Source organism: Tenrec ecaudatus, chromosome 6 (assembly GCF_050624435.1).
Source record: "Tenrec ecaudatus isolate mTenEca1 chromosome 6, mTenEca1.hap1, whole genome shotgun sequence".
NCBI lineage: Eukaryota > Metazoa > Chordata > Mammalia > Afrosoricida > Tenrecidae > Tenrec > Tenrec ecaudatus.
In genome coordinates, this window is record NC_134535.1 from 9,846,798 (window position 1) to 9,874,686 (window position 27,889).

At 51.8% G+C, this 27,889-nt stretch overlaps 1 protein-coding gene and 1 pseudogene across 1 annotated transcript; one reads left to right on the top strand and one right to left on the bottom strand.

The window, feature by feature from the left end:
• Nucleotides 1-467: 467 nt before the first annotated feature.
• Nucleotides 468-27,790, top strand: GRAP2 (GRB2 related adaptor protein 2). Its single transcript, XM_075552674.1, has 7 exons — nt 468-551; nt 8,886-8,977; nt 11,825-11,944; nt 21,168-21,336; nt 23,943-24,161; nt 26,846-26,968; nt 27,611-27,790. Exons 1-7 carry the CDS (start codon nt 474-476, stop codon nt 27,788-27,790), a joined length of 981 nt encoding a protein of 326 aa, XP_075408789.1. The 5' UTR covers nt 468-473.
• LOC142450701 (RNA guanine-N7 methyltransferase activating subunit pseudogene) lies at nt 14,900-15,312 on the bottom strand (annotated as a pseudogene).
• Nucleotides 27,791-27,889: the final 99 nt, after the last annotated feature.

Consider the following 27,889-nt stretch of genomic DNA (forward strand, 5'->3'; position numbering starts at 1 on the left):
TTGCTATAAGAATAGAAATGAGGCCTCTGACCAGTTCAAGACTCCCAGCTCCAAGACCAGTATTCATTCTGCTCTCAAGCCAGGCAGAAGGACTGGCTGGGCTCCCCACTGGCCAGGGCTGTCTAATTCTCTTAAATGATTCAGATGTAAAAGAGAAAATGGCATCTGTTTAATTAGCACTGCCTGGTTAAATATAGCTGCCAGGGGACAGCTCCGGACACTGTTTACAGAAGAGTCTTTGCAGCCCCTCGGGCCTCAAGTGAGAGATGAGAGCTAGTCTTCCATCCTTATCAACCGGAAACAGATGCCCCCAAAAGAGAGCCAGGCCAGCCTAGGCCCCGGACATGAAAGGAGAAGAGAAAGGCTGGGGATTCAGAGGATGGCCCCTGGAACCAGAGCCTCCAGGCTCCCGCTGCCCTTCTACCGGCAGACACAATGACCGCATTCTTTCTCTCCCAGCTTCACCTTACAACATGGAAGCCGTTGCCAAGTTTGACTTCACTGCCTCCGGTGAGGACGAGCTGAGCTTTCACTCTGGAGATGTCCTGAAGGTAAGCGACATGAGGCCCAGTGGCTGGAGGGAGGGCACCACCGAGTTTGTCTAGCCATGGACGACACCATCGTCTCTTCCGAACCACACACGGTTCCTTGTCAGCCTTGGAGATGGGTCTGGTGGAGGTCCACGTCACCCAAAGGGCTCCTGGGTAGCAGACAGGTGGGGCTGGGGAGTGGAAATGCAAACACAAGGAAGCCACCATTCTTCTCTCCAGATGTTTGTGACCGGGAGGGGAGGTGGACGGGGAACAACTTCAGGCCAAGGACTGTTAGCCGGGCACTGCCCAGGGGAGGGAGACGGAGGTCCCCCACCATCACCACTAAATGTGGAACCAGGTCAATGTCAGCAAGTGCAAAGAAGGGTGCTGGGGCTTTTCCAATGAACTCAGCGTGCAGACGGAGAAAGGGCCTGCGGGATTGAGGTCATGAGGTGCAGCATGGCACCACCTGGAGAGGGCAGCTGGAGGACAAGTGGCCCCACCAAGACTATGCATTCTCAAGCAGCTTAAACTTGCACTTGGGTTATAGTGGCCACTCGTTGAGCTGAAGAGGGCTTGTCCTCCTCCCTTGGCTCATGCAGCACCCTGATACTTTGCACCTCCACCCTTACATTTTTCAAAAGAGCAAAGGCCCTTCAAGAAACTATCAGGGAGCACGGGGGTGCCCTGCTCCCTGTTCTCAGCAGCCCAGCTGGGCCTTCTCAGACTGCCCAGGGGTCCTGAGACCACCAAGGGCTCATCATGCAAAGTTCCACTTGCCACAGAAAGAACCTTCTTGGCCTGAGCCAAGACAACTCAGGAAGTGTCTGAACAACCTGTTTCAGACGGAGACCAGCCTGGCCTTGAAGCTTCGAGCGCTTCTCAACCTGCAAAACCTACTGAGGGGGTTGCCAAGGGCTGGCCTTCACTGGGGAAGCTTCACAAGGTCAAAAGATTCATCAGGTTACTGACAACCCACCCAGAAAAAGCGGCTTAGTGCCTTGGGATCTTACCAAGGTCACAGAGTGAAGGGCCCCGACTGGGACATCCCTTCCTTCTCTGCAGGGTCCTGTGACCATTTGATGGGTTAGCACCCCCACTGGGGCATCTTCTGCTCAGGAGAGGCTGGGCCAATCCCGATCCTTATCTTCCATTGCAAACAGAATCTCTTATCTCCTGGTGTTTTTTTCCTACTCTCTAGAAAAAGGAAAGAAAGGGGGGGGAGGATGCGTTCACCTCTAGTTCCCTGCCAGTTCTTAACATCTGGTCTCACCTTCAGGGCCAATGTTGAGAAGACTCCTAGACACCATGTCCTCCACCTCCTTCCTGCCTTCCCGCTCTTCTCCGCTAGACGCTGCCTCTTGTCCCCAACATTCTCACACTGTCCACCCGAGAGCTCCCTACTTCGAAAGACACTGCCCCTTGTCTTCTTCCGACTCAAGTGCCTGCCGGATTTGGCACCCTGGACGGCTCCTCGCTGCTCCTCGAAGGTTTTGCTCGCTTGCTTGGGCAGTGCTACAACGTTGGTTCTCTTCCTCCTTCGTGAAGACACCTCCACCTCTTCTGAGAGCGCTTCCCGCCCTCTTTCTATCCCGACACACTGAGCTGCGCTGCAGACACTGCCCTCGGCTTCCTGACGTTCCCTCTCTCGGAGCCAGCCACATCTCCGGCTTCCCCTCTTAGCTTTATACCAAACGGAGGCCCTCCAGTCTGTGGTTCTTGCTCAGCTCTGACCCATCTCTCTTGAACCCCAGACTCACACCCTTTTGAACAGTCTGCTGCGTGTCACGATGTGAACCCCCACTGCCGTAGACTCAATTCTGACTCAGAGTCATCCTCCCGAGGGGTTCTGAGATTGTAGATCTTTAAGGGATTCGAGACCCTCAACTTCCTCCCATGGAGCACCTGATGGGTTTGAACGCCCAACCAACCTTGCAATGAGCCCGTCTAATGCTTACCAGTCAGTGCCACCAGGGCCCCCTCACCGTGTGGACACGAGCTCCTAACTCAGGCTGCCCAGATCAAAATCAATCTCCCGGATGCCTGCGCAAATGCCATTGGAAAAATAAGGTCATGCCTCCACGACCTCAGGGAAGCCCCTTCGTCTGTACAGATCGGTGGTTTGAGGTCTGCAGGAGGGAGACTTAGAGATCTGCTCCAACCGAGAGGATGGGACGATTCTACTCTGTCACCTAGAGTTGATGTGAGTCGAAAATCAAGTCAACAGCATTTAACAACTGTGTGTGTGTGTGTGTGTGTTCCTCTTCTTCCCTACCAAACAGCATAGTGCAGTGAAAAAGAGCAAGCGGGGGAGCCAGAAAGACTGACAGTCCTCCCAAATCCCTGCTTCTTGGTTGTGTGGCCTTGGGCCAGTCACGTGGCCATCCCTGAGCTTCGGTGGCTTCCTTTCTGCACGGTGTAGACCAGGGATCCTCAAACTATGGTCCGCGGGCCACATGCGGCCTGCTGAGGGTATTTATCTAGGCCGCTGGGTGTTTTTGCCCCATTTTGTTTTTTACTTCAAAATGAGATGTGTGCAGTGTGCATAGCAATTTATTCATAGTTTTTTTTTTAAACTATAGCCCAGCCCTTCAGCGGGTCTGAGGGACAGGGAACTGGCCCCTGTTTAAAAAGTTTGAGGAGCCCTGAGGTAGACTCTGTCTGGCAGGCTGTGGGAAGGATTGGAGGTAATTGGCTTGGCCCAGTGTTAGGGCCGAATCCTGCTCACCATGTTACCAGCATTACCCATCCTGCTGCCTCTGACAGTGCAGACGGCTGCCACAGCCCTTAACTGACCTCTCTGCTTCCTGTCTCTTCCTTCTTCTGCGTACTAGTCCCAGGGGGAATCCTTCTGGCAGGCAGGTCTGATTGTATCACCTCCTTTGCTCAAAAGCATTCTTTGTGTCCCTATACCAATCGCTTGAAACCTAAACCATCTGACCCCGACTCCGCGTCCAACTTATTCTTTACAGGTGCGTGTGATCTCTCTCTCTCTCTCTCTCTCTCTCTCTCTCTCTCTCTCTCACACACACACACACACACACACACACACACACACACACACTCCTTTACCTTTGTGTACCAAAATGCCCCTGGTTCACACTGTGATATACACACTGCATACATGATCTGTTCCAGCCTCTGCCCTACACTCCAAATGTACACACACACACACACACACACACACACACACATCAGCCATGAAACCTTCACTGATCCTCCCCACTTCCTACCACCCCCACCCCATCACTTCCTCGTCAGCCCTCACCGCGGGTCACAGCCACCTCATTCAGGACACTTGGGGTCTTCCTTCAGTGACAGCATTCATGGGCATTGGGCAGCTCCCTGCCCCCATGCTCCCTGCCCACCCATCCCCCATCCTGCCCTTACCCTGAGATCCTAACTGCCATTCACACTGGCTATTCTCCTAGCCAACGCTCTGGAAGGGCAGAGGGTGAGTCTGCCTCAGTGTCTCGGTACATCCCAGGTATTTGATAGGAAGGAAGGAAGGAAGGAAGGAAGGAAGGAAGGAAGGAAGGAAGGAAGGAAGGAAGGAAGGATTCTGCCACTTGTCTGTAAGCTCTTTGGGAGCAGAGTCATTCTGGCTTCATCTTAGCAGAGAAACTGCATGACTCATGGACCCACATACATGCTCAGTTCATAGCTCCCGAGCTGTTCAGCCGCAACTCTGCGTGTTTAGTTAGACTTCTCTCGGTGAGCCAAATGGCACCTTTTCTCCTTCTTCTTCTTCTTCTTCCTCTTCTAATTCTGCCCATGGCAGCTGGAGCAGCAATAAGGAGAAACATGGAGGGCGGCTTGATGGTGGAACGCTCCAGAGGTGGCCAGTGTCCCCTGCCTGTGGTTCTGTGTGTGTCCCTGGATGTCTGTCCCTGTCCTCTAGCGATGGGTGACATGGCCCAGGATCCATGCGGTTGTTCTTGAAGGCCAGCTCCGGGCTCCCCCGGCTATTGCTCTTCTCTCTTGTCTGTCCTTCGAGGCTATGGAGTCAACAGAGACGTTCATTAGCAGGTGAAAAAAAAAAAGTCTGGCTAGCTGGCCAGCCACCCCCTTCCCCATCAGATTGTAAGGTCCCTACTCACATATTCATCTCCATGTCCCCAGCCCATAAATGCCACCAGCAGGTGCTCACACAGGGAAGAATAAAAAGATGGCCGCCTGTGAGATGTGACGTATGTGGGTTACCATCTCCACACCTGCAATCGCACACAAGCCCATGGTGCCCATTGCCCGGTTGAATTTGCCGGTTGTTCTGAAAAATGCCTCTTGCCCCAGTCCGTTTCGCTGGGCTTCTGTAACAAACGGGACCAGCCTGACCCCCATTTCCTTCTGCTCCAACAGTGCCCTCCAAGCTCTAATTGCTAATCCTACATAATTAGCTTCTGCCGTGCTTCCAATTTCTACTCGGCCTCCACGAGCTCTAATTCCATCCAATTTGAAAATTCTTCCAACCGAACACTTGGCCCTTTCTCTGCCCATGCTTCACTGATCCCCAGAGACCCTGTTCCCCAGGAAATGATTCTCTTCATCCACAGGGAAGAACAGAGGCCCAGCGAATTTCAGGACAAAGCCTGGTGGGTCTATGCTGTCCTTGGCTGTACTCGAGGCTCACAGAGATCTCGGGGAGCAAGGAGGTAGAGAGATGGGAAGAGCAGGAAGTTCAGGGCCCTGGGCCAACCACGGCAGAAAGAAACCTCATGTGTCCCACCCTCCAATAACGTTTCTTTCCAGAAGATGTGATTTAAAAAACAAAAACACTTGCTTTCTCTACGCCATCAAACGCCTCTACATCTCACTGCCTGGAAACAATCTCAGCTGCAGGCTGACCACTGGGTGGTGGCGTGAAGGGGCTGAGGTTGAAGGGTCATCGTGCCCTTGCTGGAGAAGGTGGATGGGTGAGAGCTTTTGTGCTGACAATGACAGCTGGCTGCAGGTCAGGACGCTGAAGGCGCAGGGCAGTCGGTACCCTGAGGAGCCAATTTCCAAGTGCTTTTTGTTTTTGTTTTTGTCCTACCTGGTTCAGCCTCACTTCCATACATGCCATCTTCTGCCCTGGCAAAACACCCGCGGCCCCAGGTGATAGGAAAATGGAATTGCAAGGTCATCCGTCCGGGAGAGATGGCAGAGGGGAACGTCACTGAGTGCCTTCTAGGAGTACACAGCCCCAGTCCTGTGTTTCCTGATTCTGCTTTTGACCTAGATTCTCGGCTTCCCTCTCCACCCCCAGTACCCAGCCCCACACGCCCTCAGCAATACCAACAGTCACAGTTGATGTTAGAAACGACACCATTCTCTGTTCTGAGAATTTCTAGAACTTGAATATGGGGTGCACATTTATTTCCGCTTCAGAACCAATGATGAAACTGCAGACACACACCTCCCGTGCCTTTCAGAGCTCGAGTCCTTCCTTGTAAGAACACCCCTTCTACAGAATTATCTAGCCTCCGTGTGAAGAAAGAGCAGACCCTTGCTAAAGGACTTGCTCCTGCCAGGGCTGGTGTGATGCTCAGCTCCATCCGCTGGGTGAGGTGCTAGGGATTATTACGATCCCATATTTCAGATGGTTGCTCAGGGTCACACAGCTAATGAGTGTCGAGCTAGAAAGCTGGCCTCCTGGTTCCCAATGCCTAGCCCTGTCCCATTCTTCCCCTTGGGAGTGATATTCAAAATAGGTCATCATTGCCTCTCCAGCTGTTCACAGGAAAGGTCAACAGTTTGAGCCCATCGGCCGCTCCACGGGAGAAGATGTGGCAGTCGGCGTCCACAGAGATGATAGCCATCAAGATTCCACCAGAAAGAAGCCCCACAGAGCACCGCGACTCTGTCCTATAGGGTGGGCTGTGAGTCAAAATCGACACGATGGCCAGGAGGCTCAATTACTTCGCTCTCTGCACTCCTCTTGCTAGCCTCTCTCCAGCAGAGAGAAACTGTGAATCCCGGGATCCTCAGCTCTACCTACGCTTGGATGACTCCCAAATCCCAAGCTCCAGTCAGACCTCCCGAGTCTAGACACACGTTGGGCATTGGGTCTTAACACAGGCCCCCGGGCAGCTCAAACTCACCCACGTACCATCAGAAGTCCCCAAGTTCTCCTTCAGAACTGTGCCTCTTCCTGGGTTTTCTATTTCAGTCAAAGGGAGCAGCACCACCCACTCAAGCTCCCGCAAGATCCAGAGTCTTCCCAGAATCCCCTTCTCCCTTAGCCCCCACTGACAAGCCCCGAATCCTGTGTCGTTATCACGTAGGCTCCTCATTGGTGGATTTGGGATGTCTGTCTTTCTAGTGTGTCTTTTTGTCTGGACGCTCCACTGAGGCTTGTTCCACTTCAGAGCAATGCACCACCCTCCACGGACAGCCGGGCTGTGGCTATGCGTGAGGTATATTGGCCGCATGAGGGGAGAAGTCTACCACTGAATGCCCCTGCCACCCACCCAACTCCTCTGAACTACATCCTTGGCTCTTCTCAGCCCAGCCCCCGTCGTTTCGTGCCTGGGTGACTGCACTCGGGCCCCTCCCTTTTCTACCCCAGTTTCATCCCTCCAAGCCACCTTCTTGCTCTGATACAGTCCCACCTCTTAAATCGCATTCTTCTGGAAGACCTCAGAGTCTTGAGTCCAGGAGGCCAAGCACCCATCTCATTCTTGTCTACTGAAAAAGCCTTTATGGATTACCAATTTTTCAGCATGAACCACGAGGTTCTGAGACTCTAGACTGCCCTTTCTCTTCTGCTGGATTCCCGGTCAGACCTCCAGCCAGCCTGAATGTCCCACGCTGTCTGAGAGCCTAGCAGTAACTCTTTTTGTCAGCAGACTTCATCTGGGAAACGCCTTGCCCTGCTTGGACAATTCAACCCACCTGGCCTTCCCTCCAGCTCACAGTAGGCTGACCCTGTAACCCAATCCAAAGGACTTGGGCTCTAAGGAACAGGTGCTTGTGCTCATACAGCGTCCAGAAGGAGCCTGGCTCCTAGGGGGCTGAATTCAGTGGCTCAGGGACCTGCCTCATCAAGGTCCTGCCCATCTCCTCTGCTCGGCCATCCTCATTTCCAACTGTCGTTTGTGGCTCTGACACATACTCTAGAGACTTCCTTGGGGTGGGGGAGATGGTACGTGTGTCTTTTAAGGGTGAACCTCGTTTTCTGAAGGGACACCTGGTGAGGAACATGAGCCATCCAGGTATGTCACAGCCAATGGGGCACCATGGGCCTCATTCAAGACTGACTTTCCAGGGTTGCTTGTGAGCTGACTCTTTAGCAAACTGGAAGAAGCACTCCCGCGTATCTCCAGCTACATCCAGACTGTTTGAGAACCCCCTAGAGTGTGGATCCCAAGAGTTCCGAAGCCAGCTTCCGCTTACATGTTTGAGGCACTGACCTGCTGGTTTTCACATATTTAAAACCATGATAATAACCCCTTTTCGCATTTCCTGGCTCCCTGGTGGAGAAGGAAAGACCCCTGAGAGAGCACTCTTTCTTCCCAGATACAGGTCCTATGGGGCTGGGATCCAGGGCCCATGACTTGCCAAGAGGAGGAAAGGGTTCCGGGCGATCCCTATGTCTCAAGTCTAGGAGACCAAGTCACAGGTTGCAGGACAGATGGACAGAAAAACCTTGGGGTCAAGCGAAGTCGGACTCCACAGATAAATCTGCTGCCTAGCTAGAGCTGGGCTGGCCCCTGGAGCTGTCTTGGCGGTTCCTTGAGCTGGTTCCCTCCACGTGCAGACACACCAGGGCACACCTGTTCCCTCCACGTGCAGACACACCAGGGCACACCTGTTCCCTGCACGCACAGACACACCGGGGCACACCTGTTCCCTCCACGCGCAGACCATCAGGGCACACCTGTTCCCTCCACGTGCAGACGCACCAGGGCACACCTGTTCCCTCCATGCGCAGACGCACCAGGGCACACCTGTTCCCTCCATGCGCAGACGCACCAGGGCACACCTGTTCCCTCCACGTGCAGACCACCAGGGCACACCTGTTCCCTGCACACACAGACGCACCATGGCACACCTGTTCCCTCCACATGCAGATGCACCAGGGCACACCTGTTCCCTGCACGCACAGACACACCAGGGCACACCTGTTCCCTCCACGCGCAGACCACCAGGGCACACCTGTTCCCTCCACACGCAGACGCACCAGGGCACACCTGTTCCCTCCACGTGCAGACACACCAGGGCACACCTGTTCCCTCCACGTGCAGACCACCAGGGCACACCTGTTCCCTCCACACGCAGACGCACCAGGGCACACCTGACCCTGAAGCCTCCTTCCCTGGTTTTGTGGCCGTCCCCTCATGGTGTCTTTGTCCTGCATCCTCTTCCTCATAGATCTTGAGCAACCAGGAGGAGTGGTTCAAGGCGGAGCTGGGGAGCCAAGAAGGATACGTGCCCAAGAATTTTATAGCCATCCAGTTTCCCGAGTAAGTACTTCCTGCCTGCCGAGCTGGGCCTACCCACACACTCGCCCCTGCCTTTTGGTCATAGCTAAAATTATCGATGCCGACACAAGACACCATCAAAAAGGGCTGTCTCTAGAGAGGAGAGCGTGAAGCTGAAGGCCAGTGATGGAGGGGCGGGGTGTGGGGGGGTGGGGGGCTAAGACTTGCAAGTCACTGTGTTCTCTTCTGAATTGGAGACCATGCTGTGGGTTTTTATAAAATACGCAAATGTACCAAACGCATCGATAACGCTCACAATCCAAGAGTTTCCAAGAATTCTGAAGCTCCTTGGAGATTTCAGTGCGCCCCCCTCCCTCCACTCCCCTTTCCACCCCTCCACACCTTCCCTCCTCCTAACCAGGGGCCCCAGACAAAGCTGTGAATCCAGCGTGTGTGAACGCCCCCTGCCGTAGGCACAGATGAACTCTGTGCCAGAGAAGTCAGAGGCAGGGGAAAGGGGAAATTCCCTTGCTAAGGAGGAAATGAATATTTGAGATTGGGCCTCCTTTGTCTCAAGAACTGACCACAAGGGTGAGATAGCAATCTGACCTCCGCTCAGAGGGCAGGCAGGTTTGTTAGAAAGCCAATGGCTGGCTGCTGCCTGCCTGCCTTGTGAGACAGCCAGCACTGACCTTGGCCAGGATTGACCACTGACCTTGGATGGGGGCTGGTGGCCGCCTGGCAATCCTGCCTGTCTGCTTGTCCCGCGGAAGAGCAGCTCCCCACTGCCTCTAGACCTCAGCCCACTGGCTCCCCAACCCCCATTCTCAGCTGCTGGCCTAGCTTCCAGGTTCACTGGAACAAAGGAAGCCACAGAAGAAAGGCTCCCCTCTTCCCCGCCACTCACTGCATCCACCCACCTCCCGCAACTGTGCTCAGATCCGCTGCCGCCTTCCCTGCAGCTGTTTGGAGGAGTTGTCTGTGCTCCTAGCAGAAATTCTCTCTCCCTCCTGCTCATCAACTTCATTCCCCAGTTCTCCTGGGTCATCTTTTCTCCTACCTCACCAGAGACACCAGAGAAACCTCCTGGTGCCAAATCCCCTCCTCAAAAGAATCCTCGCACTCACCATCTCCAGCTCCTCTCTTCCCCATCTTTTGAACCCCGCCCCCTGCCACTCCCCCAGAACTTTCAGGGTCCAAGTCCCCAAGTCTCAGCAGGAGTCCACCAGGAGGTTGTCTCCCTGAGTGCGACACACTTTCTTCCTTTGACTTCCTGGACCCCTCTCCCTCCTCATTCCCATGCTGGTCTCCTCTCCTCTCCCCCTTCCTGGAGGTTAGAACATCCCTCCTAGGTGAGGCCTTGCCTGGCACTGTATGTTAAACCCCCCTCCCCCCTCTCCTTCCTGTCCCTCCTCTTCTTCTGCGTGTTCTGCGCGGCACCCAGCATCCCGACAGTCTCTGCACTTGAAGTCTTTTGTGGTTTATTGTCTGTCTCCCCACTAGAAGGGAGGTTGCTTGAGGGAAGGTTCTCCAGCCCTTCTGCACACCCTGAGTCCCCAGAGCCGATAAAGGAGCCCAGCACGTGGTCCGCTGCCACTGGGCTGCCCCTGGCTCAGGGCAGCCGTGCTGTTATTGGGAAGTACCCATAGCAACCTGGCAACCCACAGAATGAAACACTGCCAGTCTTCGAGCCCACTGATGTAGGCAAGGTATCCATCCATCTCCTCGAGGACCATCCTCTCCTTTACTGCCCCTCCACTTTGCCAAACAGGATGTCCTGCTCCAGGGACTGGGCTCTCTGGACAACCTGTCCAAAGTATGTGAGCTAAAGTCTCGCCATCCTTGCCCCGAAGGAGCACTCTGGCTGTATTTCTGACAAGACTGACAGCAAAACAAGACACTGCCCAGACCTGACCTGTCCTGACTCTCATCGGCAAGGTCAAGTCCATTGTCGTGGTTCTTGTCACTGAGAGTCCTCCGTGCCCTCGTTGGCCTGCTCCAGCAGTGGCCCTTCTGATGGTGTGTCCACAGCAACTAAGTCAGACAAGTATTTTGTTTGGCTCCATGAGATGATGTTCCAGAAACAGCCTTGGAATGAATGCATGCCTTTTGAATGGCAGGGGGTATTCAGACCCTGGCCTCGTAGTGGGTGGAAATCTGTGCATGTCTTAAAAAGAGTCACTTATCCAATTCCCATTGGAGGGTGTCTTAGACCCGGATGACTAGAGAAACAAATCCAGAGGCATTCATATGTGTGGGAAGCACCCCAGAAAGTCAGGCATCAAATCTACCAGCCGACCTTCGGGAACATAGTGAGGCAGTCTGCTCCCATAGACTCCAAAGACACTCACTGCCATCGAGTCAACGTCAACACCTAGCGACCCTGTAGGGCAGAGGAGAGCTGTCCCAGTGGGTTCTGGGATGGTTACAGGAGCAGAAAGCTGCATCTGTCTCCGGAGGAGCAGCTAGTCATTTTGAACGGCTGGCCTTGCGGTTCACAACCCGACAACACATAAGCCACGGCTCCACCAGAGCTCCTCCTGGGAAACCCACTGGGGCAGTTCTCCTCTGCCCTGCAGGGCTGCCGTGGGTCAGCATCAACTGAATGGCCTCCAGTCACAACCATGGCACCCAAACAAGATGACAGGTGGACGATGCCCCCAAAATGATTGGGGGTTCAAGTCCACCCAGAGGGTCCTCGGAAGGCCTGGTGATCACCTTCTAAAAACTCAGCCCTGGACCACCCTCCCACGCACTGCTGTGTCGTGACACACAGGGGCCACCATGAGTCAAATCTGCTGGTTCGGGTGTGTTTGGTTTTGTGTGTTGTGTTGTGTTGGATCACTCATGCATCTCACTAAGTTCCTATGCTTCCCTCCCCTTCGACAGGTGGTTCCACGAAGGCCTCTCGAGACACCAGGCAGAGAACTTACTCATGGGCAAGGAGGTCGGCTTCTTCATCATCCGAGCCAGCCAGAGCTCCCCCGGAGACTTCTCCATTTCTGTCAGGTACCCACCCATCCTGACCCGGGGCTGACCTGCTCAGTCTCTAACTGCCCAGACTGAGCGGTCCATGGGATGTTCCAATGTGACCAAATGACCCAAAACACGGGAGACCAAGACACCAGGTGTGCCACCAACGAAGACACATTTCCTTTCTCTGCCACGTGTCCTTCCTGCATGGTTGGCGTTCAGAAGTCTCCCTGCGCTCTGCCCCTGCCCAGTAGCCCCGGTGCTTCTGGAAGGGCAGGTGTTGATCAAGGTCAGCTTCGTGCCTTTGAATACAGGACATGCTCAGTGTGCACTTGTGGAAGGAAGTGGGATGGGAAGGACTCCCACATGCAGTCCTCCCTCGGGGTTTCCGCTTATTTCAGTCCTACTGATGATTTAAAAAAAACAACTCTCTGCCATCTCATTGAAGCCAACTCACTGTTGGGTGGGGTAGAGCTGCCCCTGTGGGTTTCTAAGAATCTAACTCTTCACAGGAGTAGAGAGCCCTACCTTTCTCCCAAGAAGCAGCTGGTGGTTTTGAAATGCTGACTTTTTAGATCACAGTCCAACTCGTAACCACTACACTACCAGGGCTCCTACTGATGGGTGCCCAGGTTGGGGGGGTTGGGGGAATGGTCCTAGACAAATGGGTATTCCAAGTTGTCATTTTGCACGTATTAGTGGCTGAATGAACGGCAGAGCTGGAGAGCTGGCCGGACAAGGTGCAAGGCAGGAAAACCGAGAACAGCTGGTGAAGGGGGAAGGGGGGTCTGCTCAAAGCCAGTCCTATGACTATGCATCAGCCAGCAGGAAGTGACTCAGGCCAGGCATTGACATGACACAAGCCCACACTCAGAAGCCCCACATCTGAGCACCCTCGGCCTGTGGTCAGCATGTCAGAGTGGGCAGGTCTTGGTGACCACATTGGAGACTGCAGGAAACAATGCCGACAGCAATGGAACAGAGCGAGTGACAGCACCGTCAGGCCTCACTGTCAAGCTCGGGGACAGGTAGCCCTGGTCTGGAGGCTTCCAGATTCTGAAAGGCACGCCTCGGCTCTGTTGTTCTAAGTACCTAAATCCAATCAGGAGCGGCGGGTGAATGGCCGTGCAGAGAGAATAGACAGTGGGCAAAGCTTAGCTTACATGCACAGCTGTTTGTAGGTACCTGGGAGCGCCTGGTTGGCACTTGACTACCACCCGAAGCTTTGGTGGTTTGAACCTGCCCAGAGTGCCTCTGAAGAAAGGCCTGGTGATCTCCCGCCAACAAGTCAGTCTTGAAATCTGTCAGCAGCACAGTTCTGCCCTGCGTACAAGGGTCACCCTGAAAAGCAACTGCTTAAGGGCGGCTGGTCTGGTTCCATCTGGTTTGAGGTGCCTTTAAAATGCTTGAAAACCATCTATAGTCTTTTTAGCACCTTGCAATTTTGCTGAAACTCTTAATTATCCTTAAAGAAAACTTTCATTTTCACACGTTGGGCAATGGTAAACTTTATTTAGCTCTGGCCAATATTGATGTATCACAGCTTCTAAACGTGTTATGTATTCATAAATGAAATCTTACTCTGCGAAGAAATCATCCAAGTCAAATCTATTTCTTAAGGACCTAGAATTTAGAGCCCCTAAACCAAAAACAACCTTTGACCTCAAGTCGATTCCAACTCATAGTGAGACCCGGTAGAATGTTCTGGAGTCTACAAAGCGCTATAGAAGCGGTTCTCAACCTGTGGGCTGTGACCCCTTTGGGGGTCAAACTACCCTTCCACAGGGGTCACCCGATTCAAAACAGTAGCAAAATTACAGTGAGGAAGTAGCAACGGAAACAATTTTAGGGGGGGGGTCACCAAAACATGAAGGACTGCATTAAAGGGTCACGGCATGAGGAAGGTTGACAAACACTGCTTTCTAGGAACAGATAACTTCATCTTTCTCCCTCAGAGCAGCTGGTGAGTTTGAACCACTGACCTTGTGAGGGCAGCCCAAGGATTACCCAACAGCACCGCCCGGGTCCTTGACCGTAGCGCACACAGGCAAACCTTTTGAAGAGCCTTTCTTCGGGCCTCTGGTTTGTGTGGCTTAAACCCTGACTTTTTCAGCGAGGAATTCTGATTTAGATTTCCTTGCTTAAAGTGAATTCTATGAAACAGCCCATTTTGATTTCTGCCCAAATCTTCCCCTGGCATTGAGGTAATGCCACTTCTTCCTAAGGTAATCATGACCGTAAGCATCATTACATCTTCTGCAGAAATGCAGTATAATGCATTCCAAAGCAAAGCCATTCGTTATTTATTTGTACATCTGCTTTCTATCGTGAGCACAGATCATTAAAAGCTAATTGTCGTTCCATCACTTTGCATCCGTGAGACAATGGACCGGAGCAACAAGACCCCCGCGTTATAACACCCTCTCTCTGCTCCACGCAGGACTCGAGACAATGGTCAAGCCTTTCTCTCTCTGTAGGTCCATATGGCCTGCTGGCCCCTGGTGTCCATCCTGGCATCTTCAGAAAGTGAGCAAGTTAACGTTTCTCTCTCTGGCTTCTTTGACTAAAAGGCAGGGGTGAATAATTATAATAACTTAAAATTAGTCTCTCCTCCTCACCCAGATGTGAGGAGTATTAATGCTAGATGGAGCCACGTGATCTAAGAGTGAAGAAGCCAAAATCCCTGGGAATATTATACAGAGATGGCAATATGTCAGCTACTGCCCCAAAACAGTCTGGCTGGAGCTTATGACGCCTTTGGCTTCACCTGGCTGTACGCGAAGCCCAGCCCACAATTATGAGATGACTGAAGTTGGGAATTTCTATCCCCTTCTGAACTCAGACCACTAAATCCATCCCTTAGACACCTCCTCTGGTCTTCGAAATGATCTTTATTCTCCAAAACTAAGAAACCAGACTCACGGCCATTAAGTAGATGCCAACTCATAGCCACCCTGTAGGACAAGGCAGAGCTGTCCCTGATTGTAACTCTTTTTTTTTTTTCACGTCAACAAGGAGCACGGTTTTATTAAAAGCTGCTGACGTCCCTGTCAGTAGTAGACATAAGGAGGCCGTTGGTTGTAAGCAGATTGTCCATACTGATGGCCGTAATAAGGTCTGTGCTGCTGTCCATGCCACTGATTGGACCGGTTGTCACTTGGCCATCCTCGTCTGTTATCCCTGCCTCTGAACTGCCGGTTATCTTGCAACCAGTTGCCTCTGTTCCTCTGGTTCCCCGCAGCTCTGCTGTTCCACTCCTCCACGATTGGTGGGGCCGCAGGAGGGCGCTTCAGGTATTCCTGATATTCTTTGTCACCTTCTGTGAATCTACTGGCAAACATTTCTTCAAAATTCGAAATGACTTCAGAAGTGTCTGTGTCAGTCATTCTGAAACCCCGCCGGGCGGCGGCGAGCAACTGTTCGCGGAGCTCAGGCCGCTTCCGCTCGCCCAAGGAACGGAGCCCTGGTGACACAAGGCAGCGACCACCTCTGATTGTAACTCTTAATAAGAGTAGAAAGTATTGTCTTTCTCCTGAGGAGCAGATGGTGGTTTCAAATTGCTGACCTTGCCATTAGCAGCCCAATGCATACCCACTATGCCACCAAGGCTCTGTGTTTAGAACCACTAGTGGGGCTCAAACTGCAGACCTTGCAGTTAGCAGCTGAGAGCTTAACCACCAACGCCACCAGGACTCCTCCTTAGTGCTACTTCACGGACTTAGGAAGATGTTGCTGCTGCTGTTGTTGTTGTTGTTAGGTGCTATGTTGGGCAGGGCTCTCTAGAGAAATAAAACCAGGACACATGATGATAAATAGATACGTTTATACAGCACGAAGGAATATAGCAGCTAATTAGTCCACACAGCAGTACAGAGGGCTCAGGTCAACAGTTAATATACTGGAAGTCCTTCAACTCACAAGGGCTCCTGAGTCCAAGGTCAAGGAAACAGACAGCTGAGTCTTCCCTTGGGCAATGCAGGCAGAGTTCACCCATCGCAGGGGGGTCACCAACAGTCAGCAACTCAGGATCTTAGCGAATCAGGGATGGGATGTTGAACTCAAGCAGTGCAAGATGACAGGATCCACCAGCCTCAAGCTCAAGCAATGTACACACCAATAGCATGGCGAAGCAGGTTTTGAAGGAACCTCAATCTCTAGCAACATGATCCACAGGTTGGCTTGTGCTACTGGTAGTGTAGCTCACAGATTGAGACAGAGAACTAGCTAAAGCAGCTGCACACTTATCCGATCACCAGAGAGCGAGAGAGGGGCAAGCCTTGCCGAGCCATTATGTTTGCCTTCCAATCAAACTGCGACCTGATCAATCCCACATGTTCCTATTGGCCATATTGGCACAGTAAAACTACCTATAACACGTGCCGTGGAGTTGTCTCTGACCCAGAGTGACCCTGTGCACAACAGAATAAAACAATGCTCAATCCTGCACCATCCTCACAGTGGTTCCTATGCCGGTACACACTGATACCGCTGCTGTGTCAATCCATTTCACCGAGGACCTTCCTCTTTTCGCCACCTCTCCACTTTACCAAACATGATAAAGTCCTTCTTGAGGGACTGGTCTCTCCTGACAGCATGCCCAAAGTCTGTAAGGTGAAGTCTTGCCATCCTTGCCTCCAAGGAGCACTCTGGCTCAACTTCTTCCAAGCAGATGGGTTTGTCCTTTTGGCCCTCCACGGAAAATGCAATCTTCGTCTCCAACACCACAGTTCAAATGCATCAAAATTCCTCTGTGGTCCTCCTTATTCCTTAGCCCAGCTAGACCAGAGAAACAAACCCAGGAGACTTGCACGTGTATAAGAAAGAGTTTTATATAAAAGAGCAATTGCACATTAAGAAAACATCCCAGCCCGGTCCAGAGAAAGTCCATAAGTCCGATATTAGCCCATATGTTTGATACCAGTCTATAATTTCCTCTTCAGACTCACTCAACACATGCAATGATGCCGAATGCAGGAAGATCACAGGCCAGTGGGTGCAAAGTCTTGTGGATGCAGCGGTGGGAGCACCTTAGCGCTGGTCTGGGTCTCCACGTGGCTCCTCCAGCTCCAAGGCTCTGGTTCTATCAGTGTAGTTCCATGTGGCTTTCAACAGGAATGTCTTGCCGGGAGTGTAGGTGTCTGGCCTCCAGTGAGCTATTTCTATCTGTTGTACCTCCAAATGAGGTCATCAAGCTGCGATCTGATTGACAGGCTAGACTCCAGCCCTTTACTCTTAATAGTCTCAAATTGACACCAGATGATGTAACTACCACAGTGTCCAACTTGCGTATGCATATGATGTAATGAAGAATATCATGGTTTGGGTCAGGCTTACCTTAGGCCTCAAAGTAACATCCTTGCTCTTCAATACTCTAATGAGAGAGGTCTTGTGCAGCAAATTACCTAATGCAGCAAATTACCTAATGCAATACACTTTTTGATCTCTTGATTGATGCTTCAATGAACATTGATTGTGGATCCAAGGAAGACAAAAATCTTTGACAACATCAACCATTTCTCTATTTATCATGATGTTACCTATCGGTCCTGTGGTGAGGACTTGGGTCTTCCTTACATTGAGTTGTCATCCATAGCGAAGGCTACAGTCCTTGATCTTCATCAGCAAGGGCTTCAAGTCTTCCTCACTTTCAGCAAGCAGTGCTGTGTCATTTGCATACCACAGATTGTTAATGAGCCTTCTTCCAGTCCTGATGTCACCCTCTTCTTCAGATAATCCAGCTTCGCTGATGATTTTCTCAGCACGGAGACTGAACAAGTTGTGGTGAGAGGATACAAGCCTGATGCTCACCCTTTCTGATCTGAAACCAAGCCGATCCCCTTGTTCTGCAGTTGTACACGGCCTCTTGATGGGTGCGCAAGCTTTGAATGAGAACAATGAAGTCTTCTGGAAGTCCTATTCTTCTCAAGGTTATCCACATTTGTTTTAGGATCCACACAGTCGAATGCCTTTGTACAATGAAACACAAGTAAACCTCGTCCTGGTGTTCTCTGCTTTGAGCCAAGATCTATCTGACATCACCAATGATACCCCTTGTTCCACAACCTCTTCTGAATCAGGCCTGAACCCTGTCCATGTGCTGCCGCAACAGTTTTTAGATGATTTAAGCAAATTTTACCTGCACGTGTGAGATAGTTACAGTTTATGGTGCCAACCTGGCCGATAAACACATGTGGGGTTAATTGAAGGGCGGAGAGGTAAATGGCTCGGTGAGCCTCGCCTTTCTAGTTCTCAGGTCTCTTGCTTTGTGATGATTGGACTGGGATGCAGCTGCCTTAGCCAGTTCCCTGCTTCAGCTGGCAAGGCTCACTTCCTGCAAGTTATCCCTGAGGAGAAGTCACATGGACCTACCCCGATGCAGCCCTGGGTGCTGGAGCAGCCCTGGGTGGAGACCCCTGCCAGCGCTGAGATGTTTACACACTCACCGATTCAGCTTTCCTTCTGCAGTCGGCGTCATGGCGTGTGTTTTGTGAGATGGAGGAGGACTTTGTGGATTGGTGTTGATCATATGGGTTAATGTTGGATTTGTGGGCTTGGGCAGCACTGGGTTGGGATGTTTTCTTGATGTGCACTTACCCTTTATATAAAACTCTCTCTTTTACATGAGTTTCCATGGATTTGTTTCTCTAAAGTACCCAGACTGACACAGTGTGATAGCAATGATTTCATTCTACAGCGTGAGCATTCTGTTGGGTCACTTGTCTTCAAAGCAGGCACACACACTCGAGTCTCTTCCAGTCAGGTGACCGAGTAGCTGTCTTCCAGATGTCCTGGCACAGAGGAGTGCATGCTTCCAGTGCTTATTCGGCTGTCTGAAACCTTTCCGTCGATACCCTGTCGGTTCCCGGAGCCTTGTTGTTGGTGAACGCAGTCGGTGCCGTTTGAACTTCTTCCTTTGGCACCATTGGCTGTTGGTCGTGTGTTACCCCCTGAAAGCGTGAACGATAAATTCGTTGTTTGGGGTACAGTGACTCTGTAGATTCTTTCCCTCTTCTTTACATACTCCCTGCATCATTCAATATTTTGCCCACAGAAGCTTTCAAAATTGCAGTCCGAGGCTTGCATCTTTCCTGAGCTCTTTCCGTTTCGGAGATGCCGAGTGTGTTCTTCCCGTTTGGTTTTCAATTCTAGGTCTTTGCACATTTGTTATAATGTCTGACTTGGGCTTCCCGTGCTGCCCGTTGGAATGTTCCAGGAGGAACGGCTCTAAGTATTTCTGAGAACAGAACAATAATAAGGTCTGGCAACCCCCTTTCCTCTGAGTCTGAGTCACTGGCATACGACAAGCTTCACCAGGGCAGTTGCCAATGCTTCACATCAAAGGTCCTTAACCTCTTAGCCCTTAAAATAAAAAATTAAAACCCCATAGGATTCTCTTGGCTGCAATCTTTACAGACACAGACTGCCAGGCCTTGCTTCTGCAGCACTTTATTTAGATTCTTGCCACTACAGGCTTTTCTTAGCCCTTAAGGTATTGGAACCTTTCATTCCTGTGAGAGGCTGGCTCTCAGCTCCTAGACAGATTCCATAAACATTCCCTCTAGAGAAGAAGCAGATGACTGCTGTCCCAAAGGCATGGGGTTGGTGGGCATTGAACTTTAGTTAGGATCGCTTGCTTTGAGGGTGCCCCTGAAGGGTAGCCCGAGACTACCATACAATTACTATTTGGATGCTCACCTTGCTTTCTTATGACACGAATTAGACTGGAAGGCATGGCTCGGCCTCTGTGAATTAGTGTTATGGAAAGTTTCGCCCTGTCACCAGCCCCCACTGTGCGTGTAACCAGTGTCCCGTCACTTAAGACTTTGACTTGTGCAAGTCAACGATTCATGTATTGCAGTCTGAAGCCAGCCTATATTTGTATAATTTCCTTTTCTCAATAGTGTTTTAAATGCTATGCCATTGCCTGAATTAAGGATGCTAACAATAGAATTACCTTATGCCCCAGGGGGTGATTTATCATCTTCTCTATCATAAAATGATAATGATGTCTCTAAGGTGAATGAGAGAGAGAGAAACCATAGCTACATGAATGGATTTGGCACTCACACTTAATTCCAGTTTTAATTCTAGGTTGTAAGTCTAAAATCTAAGAGTAATTAGTTCTTCGGACAGGACCTTACTGCATACTATCCCTCATGAAGGGATCACTGAAGATACGGGGGCTACAGCAAAGTGAGGTCAGGAAAATTGGTGCCCAGCTATCAGAAATAATAGCGTCTGGGGTCTTCATGGCCTGTCTTAAAACAAACAGCCATCTAAATGAGGCATCAACTAAGTCCACATGGAGGGAGCACACTAACCTGTGTGGGCCAAGGACTGTGAATAATAAAATCCAAATCCAAAAGAGGGAACAGTATCAGAGGTCAAACTGTGAACACCTGGTTTGCAGAAGGCTATGGATGACAATGGAACCCAAAATCCACTTGCAGGGTCCCCACATGGATTAAGCCGCTGGTGAATCTGCTCTGACCCTAGTCCAAGGGTGTGAACAGTCTTGCTGTCAGACAGACAGCACTGTCAAGTCAAGTGTGGCCGATGGAGTTAGGTTAAAATGCAATATCCTATCATTTGATCTCCCTTTTGGCCCATTTTAACGTTGATCCACTTGTTAAAAGTTTCTGCTTTCTTTCCTATTGAGGTTTTTCTGTATTGTCTAGCCATTGTTGTTGGGGTTTTTTTTTGTTGCTGTTGTTCACTTCCCGTTTGCGTTTTGTATGATTTTCTGTACATGAAATCCAAGATAGGTAAATGGCTTAATAACGACCTCGGAACAAGGCAAGGGAGGATGGGGGACATGGGGAGCTAACAACAGTGAGAAGGAAATGTTCTGAAATTGATTGTGGTTCGGGACTGCACAAATCTTCATATGACTGAACGGTCACATGTATAATAAGTGACCTATATGCAAATAAGACTACCGTTTTACATCCCCTCTAGAATAATCTGAAGGAGCTCTGGTGGCACAGTGGTTAAGCGCCTGACTGCTAACCGCAAGGCCAGTGGTCCAACCCACCAGCCGCTCATTCCACAGAAAGATGTCACAGGCTTGTTCCATAGCAAGGACAGCCTTGGAAACTCCCCGGGGCAGTTCAACTTCATCCTACTGACTAGCTATGAGCTGAGATTAACCTTTTTCCTCAGCGATCCCTCCCACCAACTTTCTACGAACACTGGACTAGCCCCGGAGGCAGGGCCTGCTTGCAGGGCATGCTGTGATGTGGATCTGCTTGCTCTCCAGGCACGAGGATGACGTCCAGCACTTCAAGGTCATGCGGGACAACAAAGGCAACTACTTCCTATGGACTGAGAAGTTTCCCTCCCTGAACAAGCTGGTGGACTTCTACAGGACGACGTCCATCTCCAAGCAGAAGCAGATCTACCTAAGGGACAGAAGCCGAGAGGACCAGGTACGCTGCTGGATAGCTCCCCGACAGGTCACTAAGAGAGTTCACGGGAGGGGCAGGTCCTCCAGGGATTCTGAAAGGCAAAATTGCTCAAGTCAGGGGGATCTCCGCTGATCCATTAGCTTCACACTTCCAAGCTATGGGACTCAATCTCCCTACTCTACAACTTCCTCGTCCGTAACAGGAATAGTGATAATAAAGTGTCCATCTCGCAGAGAGGCTGCGAAGCTTAGAGATGATGTCTTCCAACCCGTGGCATTCCTCCTAATCCTACTTTCCGCACCCCGTACATGAACTCTCATGCGGACGCTCTTATTTTGTCCAGAAAACCCGGTGGTGCAGTGGGTCAAGCTCTTGACTGCTCACCACGAAGCTATAGGTTCCAACCCACCAGCACCTCCACGAGATAAAGGACTTGGCAACCCGCTCCTATCAAGAGCATTGGTGTCATCGAGCTCTCCACAAGGTTGTTGGTTTGGACCCACCTGCCACTCCTCAGGAGAAAGATGAGGCTGTCTTCTCCTGTAAAGATCTAAAGTCCCAGAAACCCAAATGGACAGTCCCACCCTGTCCTATAGGGTTGCTATCAATCAGAATCAACCCCGTGGGAGTGAGTTTGGGTCTTCTCCCTTCAAGATTACACAAACCAGTTGCTGTCCAGTTGATTTCTATTCCTAGCCACCCTGTGGGCAGCAGAGAACTGTCCCAGAGGGTCTGCCACGCCTTTCTCCAGCTGTGTTGGTACCTGCCCGGTGTTTGACCCACTGTGCCAGGGTTTCTTCTTGTAAAGATGACAGCAATTCATCTACTCCATGGGGTCATTGTGAGCCCGAATCAACTCCCTGGTCCACATGTAACCACTCTGGTTGTATGTTCAATTCAGCCTAGATTCAGGAGCTGCCATGGACGAATGACTGGGGGAGGAAGGGGGAGGGGAATGGGAGTTAGCAGACAGATATGAGACAGTAGCCTGGAGTCCAAGCAGACAGTGGAGGAGCAAATTCAACCTGGAATGCTTGTTCTTAGATCTATCTAGAACATAGATGATTGTTGTCATAGAAAATGTCTAGTATTCGCATGACGTGGGTCTGATCTTGAATCCGGATATCATGTCTACAGGCCCATCTTCCCTGGCCAAATTTCAAAACCTTTCTGAGAATCGTGTTCTCCTCTGTGGAGTGGGGCTTATAATAAGGCCTCCTTCCTGGGCTGTTGTGAGAGTGGAATGACATCACCCACTGACCGCAATGGACACAGGGTCTGAGCCTCAAGAGTTGGCCTTCAAACCCTGGTGACCCCAGTCCTGAGCTGTTGAGTGGACCCTGTGATCCTTAGGCTGTTGTCATCGATGGCCGGTCCGTCTTCGTCCGGAAGCAGCAGGGTCACGGCAGCACGCCCATCTCCGCAGACAGAGGCTGTGCATGACGGGCAGCAGTGGGGCAGCTGACCCAAATGGAAGCATCTGAATCGCCAATGTCCTCCCCGGCTCACGGTCCAAGGGCCATTGAGGATGGGTCAGCGTGCCTCCTATAAGTAAATCCACGCACACACTTGAGAACACATCTTCACAGGAAACACCATGACTGCGGAGGGACAGGTTATCCTAAAAGTCGTTTTTTGGAAGCAACGCATGTGTTAAGGAAATGAAGACCCCTTCGCTGATTGAAGCCTGAGGCAATAGAACCGAAGGAGAACAAAGTGTTCCGCCCGGTGCACACACCAGTGCAGGAAGGAAAACCAAGTCACCACAGGCCTGTGGCGAGATGTGGGCTTGGGCAATATGAGAGCAGTGGCTACTGCCTTGCACAGGATTCTGAAAAAAGAAACAAAACTATACAAAGTCATTGCCCTTGGGTCAATTCTGACTCACTGTGACCCCGCCTCATGGATTTCCAAGACTGTAATGCAGTACAGGGGTAGAAAGCTTCCTCTCTCTCCAGCACTTGGTGGTTTCGAACTGCTGACCGTGGGGGTTAGCAGTTTAACTAAACACGGAATTCACTGACCTACCGGAGCTCCTTAAACCGGATTACGTGACGTAATGCTTCCTGCACTCAGGACAGTGCCTGGCACAGGGGAGGCCCAGGGCCTGTGAGTGCTTGTACAACAAAAACAACCGTAACGCCTTCGCCAGTGTGAAGCGGAAAGGCCTTGTTCTTTCCCAGCATGCCCCAAGGCAGGCCTGGTTTCCATGGCGCCCCGGGTAGGCAGCTGTGGGGGTCTCTATCACCCAGCACTAAATGACACTTTGCAGTCATGCAAAGGCAATAGCCAGGCTTATCGGGAAGGTGGGGTGTCAGGCGGGGTGGCGACATGCGATAAGAAGGGGGTGGCATTGTGTCCGGGAAATGGCACATATTCAAGCTTGGTTACACAGAGAACAACAAGCCTATTCGGGTAGAACTAAGTGATCGCTTGAGAACCTGGACTCCCCAAACTGGGAGGGAGGCGCAGGGCAGGCAGAGTCCTCGTGGGAAGATGGGTCTGACCCCTCCACTCTCCTGCACTGCACACATACACACACACACACACACACACACACACACCAAGCTACGGTGCCAGGAGATCTGGGATAGACAGATTCTAATCATCTTGGCTCCTTTTCCCAGGGTCGCCGGGGCAACAGCCTGGACCGGAGGCTCCAGGGCGGCTCACACCTCAGTGGGGCAGAGGGAGAAGAAATCCGGCCCTCCATGAGCCACAAGCTGTCGGATCAGCCGCCTTCCCTGCCCCCACAGTACCCGCAGCAGCAGCAGCCTCCCCAGCAGTATCCCCAGGCGTCGCAGCCCCCGCAGCAGCGCTATTTCCAGCACCACCATTTCCACCAGGTACCTCCAGAGGAGGAGGAGGTGGGGCACCATGGAGAGGAGAAGGGACCCCCCATGCCACTTAGTGTTCAAAGACATCCCCCAAAGTTGCAAAGAACTCTTAGGGTCTGTTATAATCCAGGGCTGTTGGAGGGCTGGGGTGAGGACAGCTGGTGTCTTGTCTAGTCTGGTCACTTACGGAATTCACCACGAAGACCTCCCAGCCCCCACCATGGCAGATCTGTGGACGCTGCTCTTGGCAAAGAAACCTCTGCATCTGAAGGCTGCCTTTCTGAAAACACACACACACACACACACACACACACACACACACACACACACACTTACCCCTAAGACTCGGAGAGCCATTTGTTTCCCGAACAGCACAATTCCAAATCTCTGCATGCCCCTTAACCTGTCTGGCTGTGGCGAGCCAGAAGAGAAAAGCATTAACACGCGCCGTGGAGGCCAGCTTATTTATTTATCCCCTGCCTGTTCCAGAAGGGATTGTAGGCGGCTTACGGAGATGGACAATGTAGCCAGATAACATCATTCCTAAGTTCCTTAGCAGGGCAAACAGAACCCCTGGTGAACTCGCTCCGCAGCCTCCTCGCCTGCTCATGCCACTTCTCGGACACAAGGACACCTTCAAGCCACAACGGGCCACTGTCAGCTACCTCAGCAGCCCAGGCTTCTGGGACTTTTCATATACCTGTGCCTTTTGCCTGGAATGCCCTTGCCTGACTCTTCCTACAAGTACCACCTCCTCTGTGAAGGCTTCCCAGGTTACCCAGGCTGGCAACTCCCCACTACAACACTGCTCTCTCTCTCTCTCTCTCTCTCTCTCTCTCTCTCTCTCTCTCTCTCTCTCTCTCTCTCTCTCTCTCTCTCTCACACACACACACACACACACACACACACACACACACACACACACACACACACACACCCTGACCCCCTGGGGGTTTCTGAGACTGTCATTGTTAACAGGAGTAGAAAGCCCAGTCTTTCTCCCACGGAGCTGCTGGTGATTCTGAACTGCCGACCATGCGGATCGCAGCCCCCCTTGTAACCACTACCCCAGCAGGGCTCCCTCCGATACCTCCACTTTATCCTGGATTATGGACTAGAGTACAAACGTTTTTAAATGCCAGAAGGACATTTGAACTAAGTTTGGGAACCTGTGCTAGGCAGCTGTCAGGTCCCCTCGCAGCCACCCCACGGACAACAGAACCAACACTCACAAGCCTGCCTGAGCCTGTGGTCGCAGCCATCCATTGTCATCCACCTGGCTGAGGGTCTTTCTCACCCACCTGTTGCCTTGACCAAGCACACTGTCCTTCTCTAGGGCCTGGGTCCCTCCTGAGAACACGTCTGAAGTCTGTGAGATGAACTTTGCTTATAAGGAGCACTCTGACTGTACTTCTTTCAAGAGAGCTTTGTTTGTCCTTCTGGCAGCCCACACGACTTTTGACATTCTTAGTCAACACCATCATTCAAATGCTTCAGTGAATTCTTCTCCAGCTTTCATTATTTATTGTCCAGCTTTTACACACCTAGGAGGTCATTGCAAGTCCTGTGGCTCAGGGAAGGTACACCTGAGGCTTCAAAGCTCTTCAAAGAGGTCCGGTTTGCCTAGTGTGAGACGTCATTTGATTGGTTGGACTGCTGCTTCCGTGAATGTTGAGTGTGGATCCAAATGAGATGAACTCTTAGATGACGTCGGTCTTGCCTCTGTTTGTCATGGCGTTGTCCATGAGTCCAGTTGTGAGGAATTGGCTTTTCTTTACAACGAGCTGCAGCCTTTCCTCTTCATGAGCAAGTGCTGATGAAGCCAGAGACGGTCTCTTCTCAGAAACAAATGCCCGGATCCGGACCGGTGCATGATCAGTCATTCTTGGCTGAACAAGTGAAGCCTGCCATCAATCAATTTTGCTTTCAAAATCAAAGGTCCCTTTGCCTCTCGCCCTTGTTTTTCGTATAAGTTTACATGGAGTCAGCCCCCCACCCCAACTCAGGACGACGGGACCCACACACAATGCCCCGTCCCTGGGAGCATTTGAGATATAGATCCTTTTATTCAAATCTAGAAAAACACAGCACTGGCTAATGTTTCAAGTGGACAGTTAGTTCCATGAGGGCTGTCATTAGCTGGGTTTTGTTCTTGTTGTTGTTTCAGAAGTACATCAGGCCTTTGGTCTCAGTCTGCCTTTCAGGCCTTTAGTCTAGAAGTGCTGTTGAAACCTACTCATCACCATAGGCTCGCCCCAGGCTCCACTGGCAGGCGGGTGCACTGGCCGGGACTGGAGCCCAGGGCTCCCTTACTGAGGGTGAAAAGTCTATCACTAAACCGCCTGTGCACTCCACGTTGTGGTTGTCAAGTGCCCTGGAGACCACGCCACCATCTAGTAGCCTTATCGGTTGAGTCGAACTGGCCCAGGTGGGGTTTCCTATGCCGTCATCACCATGGAAACAGGTTGTCAGGCCTCGTCTCCCATAGAGACGCTGGCGGGTTCGCACCACAACCCTTTCCAGTCAGCAACCTAGTGCATCACCCTTGTGCACCCAAGGCCTCCTACTCTCTGCTACCCGGGGTTGATGGTCACCACATCAATAGGTAGTCCCCGGACTTCCAAGCAAAGCTCTAGGGGGGATGCCAGATGCTTCTGACTGTGTGACGGGTGCGGCCCGCCCTCTGTTTGCAGGATCGCCGCGGTGGCAGCCTCGACATCAACGACGGGCACTGCGGCTTGGGCATAGGCAGCGAGATGAGTGCTGCCTTCATGCAGAGGAGACACACGGATCCCGTACAACTCCAAGTGGCAGGGGTATGTGAGCGCCCACCCCCACCCCCGCCTCCTTGGGGCTCTCTGGGGATTGGAGAACCGGATGGTGTCCCAGGAGAGGCTTCAAACTATGCTGAGATCAAAAGAGATGGGGTGGAAGAGAGGTAGGGAACCAGGCTGCCCTCTGCCTGCCACCTTCCAGTCTGTTCTCACTTTGCTTGTGGGGCCTGGCCCTGCTGTCACATCTCGTGGTGAGAGAAAGCGGTTGCTTTGTAGCGCGGGCCACCTCCATTCAGTCGTGCTATCACCAACGCCTGTTTATCAGGCACGGTGCCAGCCTGTCACACGAAGAAAATTTAAAATGCCATATATTGATATAGAGAGTAGACCTACAGAATATGCTGGAGGCCTTAGAGAATCTTAGCATCTCTGATCGCCAAAGGTCCTGAGCCTCAAACATGGCTCAGGTGAGTTCTGGGCACTTTGTTCTCAGGGCCGAGCATCCTGGCTCTGCTTTAAGCTGGGAGCGTGGTCACATGTCAGCCTCCTTCAGGGAAGGTTGCCCTGGGAGGACTTGATACATGGGGCAAGCCACCAGGAGGTTCTGACTCTGTGTGCTGGGGGCCTTCCCAGCCAGCCAGCCTGCCCATGGCTCAGGCAAACATGTGTCTTCCCCTCCCGCAGCGCGTGCGGTGGGCCCGGGCCCTGTACGACTTCAAAGCCCTGGAGGACGATGAGCTGGGATTCCGCAGCGGAGAGGTGGTTGAAGTCCTGGACAGCTCCAACCCATCCTGGTGGACGGGCCGCCTGCACAACAAGCTGGGCCTCTTTCCTGCCAACTACGTGGCCCCCGTGATACGTTGAGGCCTGCCCGGAAGGGTCAGAGGCTTTGGACCCAAAGCTGCCGGCAAGACGTGGGAGCAAGGACAGAGGCTGGACTAGATACATTCATCCATGTAGACA